Source organism: Rhagoletis pomonella, unplaced genomic scaffold (assembly GCF_013731165.1).
Source record: "Rhagoletis pomonella isolate Grant_MI unplaced genomic scaffold, Rhpom_1.0 Rhpom_scaffold_00001, whole genome shotgun sequence".
In the NCBI taxonomy this organism is placed as follows: Eukaryota; Metazoa; Arthropoda; class Insecta; order Diptera; family Tephritidae; genus Rhagoletis; species Rhagoletis pomonella.
Window position 1 is genome coordinate 32,809,243 of NW_023458555.1, and position 6,367 is coordinate 32,815,609.

At 32.6% G+C, this 6,367-nt stretch overlaps 1 protein-coding gene across 2 annotated transcripts; it reads right to left on the minus strand.

Annotated features, from left to right (window-relative positions):
- Window positions 1-4,844: 4,844 nt before the first annotated feature.
- Window positions 4,845-6,055, minus strand: LOC118742832 (40S ribosomal protein S3). Of its 2 annotated transcripts, none has more exons than XM_036475221.1 (2): window positions 5,932-6,055; window positions 4,845-5,643 (listed from the first exon to the last, which is right to left on the minus strand). In XM_036475221.1, exons 1-2 carry the CDS (start codon window positions 5,959-5,961, stop codon window positions 4,939-4,941), a joined length of 735 nt encoding a protein of 244 aa, XP_036331114.1. In that variant the 5' UTR covers window positions 5,962-6,055; the 3' UTR covers window positions 4,845-4,938. The 2 variants fall into 2 exon arrangements, with proteins under 2 accessions (XP_036331114.1, XP_036331124.1); XM_036475231.1 differs by lacking the exon at window positions 5,932-6,055 and adding an exon at window positions 5,760-5,854.
- Window positions 6,056-6,367: the final 312 nt, after the last annotated feature.

Sequence of the window (6,367 nt, forward strand, 5' to 3'; positions counted from 1 at the left end):
TGATACCCGAAAAGAACTAAAAAAAATTCAATAAATTATTAAAGCAAAGTTAAAATAAAACCAAACGTCAATTTTTCACTGATTTTTATTTATTTTACTTTTGATTTAAAAAAATTTAACATATTTTGCTTTGCTCTTTTCTGCATATCCTTATTGTTAATACTTAGTTTTATCGTAATTTTTGGTCATGATTTCATACCAACCGTATGAAAACTAAGTAAAATAAATAAAAGCCGGTTTATTTTTTTCAAATTGCATTTTTCGAATAACTTGAAAACCGCTTTTGGAAAAAGGCGAATAATCGAACACCCTAATACATACTTATACTATGTTTTTCAGGAGACAGAATCTCTAACACATATCCTTTGGTCAGATATTGTAAAGCAATAACCCCCGCACTATACTTTTCTGGTATTCAGAGCTTTTCATCCTTTCAACACTCTACATATTCTGCTGTTTTTTCCAGGGACGTGAACCGGATGAAAAATTTGGTCAGTTCGGTTCAGTGGTTTTCCGGTTCAAAACTGGTTCGGTATCGTGTACATAAATTTAAAAATCACCGCAGTTTAAAATTTTTAGCGTTTTGCTAGTTTTTAATTTCTTGAAGTTTCCCCTTTTTAATAACTTGAGTGGAATTCCAAAACTTTTAAAACTTTGTGAATTTGAGAAATTTTAGTAAATCCCAATAATTCAATATAATGATGAAAACTATATTTCTGGAAATTTTTTTTTTTTTCAAAAACTTTGAGAATTGTACGAACTCTAACAAATTTTTTCTAAGTAAAAGTGTCGATTATACAAAATTGATCAAACGAAATTAAAAGTTTTCGAATGTTGAAAACATTTTCATATTTCGACGTTTTTGAAAATTTAAAAAATTTTCGTAATTCTTGAAGATTAAAAAAATTTTTGAACTTTGATGTTTTCAAAATTTTCAAAAAATTTAAAATTCTCAAACTTTGTTATATCAATACAAAATTTTGAAAAGCCCAGAAAAGTGGAACAATTTTGGAATTTTTCAAAAATTATATCTTTTTTCAATTCTAAGAATTTTCTGTTTTTTCCACACAAGTACATGAATATAAGAATTTTTCGACAATTTGTGATGTTTCACATTTTTACATTTTAGGATAGATTTTAGGATAAATAAAATTCTCAAAATTTTGGAAAATATAGAAAATTTCGAAAATCTCAATAATTTTGTGCATTTCAAAATTTTCTCATTTTACCAAAAATTTCTAGAATCTCCCGGATTTCGATAGTTTTTGAAATTTCGGAAACTATCCTAAAACTAAGAAATCTCAAGAAATTTAATCTATACTAAAATCGGCTGTACCGATTTTTTTTGTTTAATTTCGGTTATAGGTTCTGGATGGGCTTCTCATTGTCTTAGGCAAAAAACAAGTTTAAATACTTCCCTAAAAATGGAACTGCAGGACTATAAAAATTCTATGAATCTAACATACTTGCCCGCATAACAGCGCTGAGAGCGCCTCCTGCTGTTAATTCGTACGAAATGCAGCGGAAAGTGCAATGTACACTCCTTGATAACTCCACGTGTTATTTTATTTGCTCGGAATATCTTCATTTCCTTATATTTTATATATGTATGTAGTTCTTTTACAAAAATTTTAAATTCTCTTCAGTTACCTTAATTCTGTTACATTTCCCCTGAACAATAACTATTGTCCACGCCAAGCGGGTCTGGCGTTCATTAAAGACTCGTAATATTATAAAATTTAAAATTTTGGAATTTTCGTGTTTTTTGAACCTGCGAAAATATTCAAACTTGCTGTGACTTTCAACTGTGTAAAATAATACAAATTCGAAAATATAACAAAAAAAAGTAAAAATTGAAAATTAAGTATGTACATAATTTCAAAATTTTGAAAATTCAGTGAATTCGAAAAACTGATAGGCCTACTTAAATAACTCAATACTTCGAGCTTATCACACAGCTAAAATTTCAAACTCAAGTGAAATTTGACACACTTTTTCCATGAATTTAAATTTTCAAAAGCATCCATTCATTAGGTTTGTTCCCCAAGCTTCTCGAAGTCACTTTGAGTTACATATGCGCGCTCCGCAAATTGCTTTGCACTGGCCTGGTTATTTGGTTAAACAATATTATTATATAGTGATATCACCATGGTTATCATTTTTAACTAGATAACCTGATAACCAGGCAAGTGTGAACAACCTCATGTATTTTATTTTCGTGAACTCGATAAAAAAATTTCCACATAACCACATAGTTTTTCATTATACGGAGAACTCTACCCGGTAAAGGACCTTGCATCAAATTCGCTAAATTAAACTACCTAGAGCATGTAAAACAAAATCACGATTGCACTCTACAACCAAAAAAAAAATTAAAACTAAAAACTATTCGAAGCTCTATTTGCATGAGAAATAAATCAGTGTTGAAACGAACTGGATGCTCGAATTTTGACGTGCCACTCAAAGGTTAAACGTGTTAAAGCATAAACAGACGGCAGCGTTGATCCGGATCAACTCGGGAATTAACTGCAGTTGATCCGGATTAAGTCCGAGTTAGTCCGGATCAACGCCGTCGTCTCTTTAAGCTTTTAGATGTCTATTTAATTTAACCTTATTTGAACAGTTGACCCCAATCAACAGTATGCAATAAATTTGGGGTCTTCACGTTTTTTACTCGAAAATCTAAGGGTGTTAAGACAAAACTGACTGCCGATTTGGATACAGCACTTCAAAATACGTAAAGGTTAATGGATCTCATAAACAAAATGAGCGGGTCTCGGTGTTATTACATAAAAAAATTGTATGGCAAAAAGCGTTTTAAGAGTTGTAGTTGCACAAATATTGCACACGCAATAAATTCAAATTTTGATTGCAAAACATTAACATTATCGAGTGCAAAAGCAACATGCAAACGAAAATTATACGTATCTTAAAGTTAGTATTTTTATAAAAATTCCAATTTAAGAAATATGTTCACTGGCTAGATTAAAAAAAATCCTTTCAGTTTAATAAATTTTAAAAAAGGGATTATTGTATAAGTACTTGCAAACGAAACAATTTTAGTAAATCAAAATAAATTTTATATACATACAACTTTTACCAAAAAAAAAAAAACAACATACAAAAAAAAACGCATACATTTAAATTAACTCAAATCAAATTCGCTGTCTTACATACCATTCAAAAGACCAAACTTAAATAAGATCTTAGTTCTAATTGCGGAAATTTAATTCCAAATTGTTATTACCTTGTTAATGTTAAGAAAAAAGAGAAATCTAAGAAAACATGTTAGCTTATATTTATAGAAATAAATGTGCATTTAAATGATCTAAAGACTAAAATTATTTCATTGTTGTAAAACACATATTTATGTTCTAACTGGGCTTGTTCGAGGCATGAAATAAAAGCGACAATACTGCAGCAGTGATGAAAATTTACATAACTGCTGCAAGTGCCCAACTGATAAAACGTTGTTAGAAATTCACAACGAACGTGATACTTTAACGATTCGCGCAATACTGCGGTTATGATTGCAACTCGAACAAGCCCACTCTCTAAGCTTTAGATGTACTGATTTTGGCTTATTTCGTTGGAAGCGTTAAATGGCATTGATTGTGGTACCTCTAAATTCCATAACATTTAAAATTTATAAATTTATACCATATAATATATATGTATACAAATGTATGTATTGATACAGACCAGTTGAACCAACAGTTAAATTGTACACAAATACATACATACATATGAGACTTTCTTTATATAAAAATAAGATAAAAAAAAAATCAGAAAAAGTTAAGAATTGTTAATTAAAGACTTCAAATATGCAGTGGAAATGAACTAATATGCATTTAATGATAGATTTACCTACAAACAGGTTTACTTATACAGATATTCATGTTAAAACTGTCTTACTTATATAAAATGTATAGGTACATAAATAAAGCAGAAGCTATCGAAAACAAAAAAATGCACATCATACATACAAACATATACCCCGCGTCAATCTTTAAACATACATACATACATAAAATGCATAACACTATTGCCTACTAAAAAAAAAAAACGATAACACCAAACTGAACCCATTAACTTCCTCAACTGCAAAACAATACACTCACACATAAACTAATTACATGAAAATATATACCTACATATTCGTAAAGTTATATGCATAAAATAAATACCATAACATTGATAATATGTATTTCAAAGTATTATATTATTAAGTTTAATAAACAACTATTGCGTGTTCTGCGTGTTTAAACAAGTTCCAGCAAAACGATTTAATAAAGAGAAGTAAGCAAATATATAAATTCGATGAAGTACATATATCCTATTTGTATCTTTTCTTTGGTTTGAACTGGTAAAAAAGTATGGAATGTTGGATAAAGCGTAGACGACAGTCGGCTATAAGTTAAGTGAACGTGACTGGTTCCAAACAATGAGTCCCTTCAGCTCAAATTTCCAAAGTTTTCCTGAAGTCATTAAATGATCCATCATCTCCATATAGAAGTTAAATAGCTGCTACTTTCAAGAACAAATACAAAAAACCGATCTTTGTCCATAAATAAATATGGGCGGTCTCAGTAACATAGTCCCGCTATCACTGCCTATCGGTGATTGCATGAAAAACTTTTTCTAAGATAGTTTAACAAGCATAATTGGCGTACCAATAATTAATGTTGTCTTTCCAAAATTAACACTTCGAAAACTGCTTTTGTTTTCGTTTTTATAATGATACACATCGCAAAATAGACAATTTTCGACAAGTCCACCTCCACTCTTCTCCTCCTACTATGCAATAAACTGCATGTTTCCAACTATAAAAACTTTTTCTAAAATTTTAGTTGTCCATTAAGGACGCCACATTAGATTTGTTTTTATTTTCTACATTTACTTGAATTTATAAAAGCAAATTTTTTTTAATTAAAAATTTTACAACACTTTTGGTACCTCCGCCAATTCATCTAATGGTTTGGGTGGTGGAATTTTGTATTCTGTCTCAGGGGTCTCGTAGATTTTTTCTTCCTTTGGCTCCACAACCGACACGTTATCGGGCAACGGCTTCTTGGGGCCAATCTTGTTCTTAGGATCGTAAGGCAACATAATTTTCACCTTAATACCCAAAACACCTTGACGGAGCAATACATGACGGGTAGCTGTTTCAACGTAATCGTTGCATGGGTCACCAGAGTGAATCATGAGTCCATCGACGAATTTCATAGATTTGGCACGTTGACCACGCAATTTGCCGGAAACAACGACTTCACAGCCCTTGGCCCCCGATTCCATGATGAAACGCAATACACCATAACAAGCACGACGTACCGCCAAACCTCCAGTCAATTTGTAACGCAAAGATTCAGCTTGTGCAATAGCGCACAAACCACGAGTGGCCACTTTCTCAGCGTACAATTCGATGCGACCAGGCTCGAAATTGAAACGCTTTTGCACCATAGCGGTAAGCTCACGAATGCGACGACCCTTCTCACCCAACACTTGTTGTGTTTTGGTGGCCATGATGATAATTTCAGTGCGAGCAGGAGTAACGCGTACCTCAACACCAGAGTAACCATCTTCAGCGAGCTCACGAGTCAGGAACTCGTTCAATTCAGCCTTGAACATGCCATCGGCAACGAACTGTGGATAGACAAGAGAAAAGATAAATTACTAACGAATGCATTGTAAATATAATGTAAATTAACGCTTATTGAACCAAATGGATATGGGTATCCATGGAGCATCAACATTCATACAATTTCGCGACACGAAGATACCCAGTTGACGTTTGCAATTTGAGGTTAGTTCCAAACACTCGTCCTTCAATCAGCATGCAGAGCTTTTGCTAGCCGGTAATTCACTTTCACTCAACATCACAGATATAAGATTAAAGGTAATAAATGAATTAATGCATCTGCAATTGATTACCTTGCGTTTTTTTGAGATATTTAGGCTCATTTTGTATCATATACGTCTCGCACAGAACGTGGTCAAACAGAAAGAAAGAGGCACCGCTTTACCAGCAAGATGGCAGTCAAATCGAACTGCTTTATCATTGCTTGAACTGCAAAATGAGTTATCGATAAATCCAAAAGCACCCAGTGTTGTATTAGCACAATCTGATTGTAGGGCAGAACTTCACACCAAGCTTCAAGCCTTAAGGCCGGTTGTTCAATGTCTGATTAGCAACAATCGCAGATAAAAAACTCCGGTTAAATGCAACGACCAAAGAACGTAAGAACCGGTTACTCAATGTCTGGTTAACACTAATCTCCGTTTAAACATAGTTATCGACGTTACCGACTCCCTGTTATATGCATGGAGTCGAAGACGTCGATAAAGATGTTTAACCGCAGATTAGGGT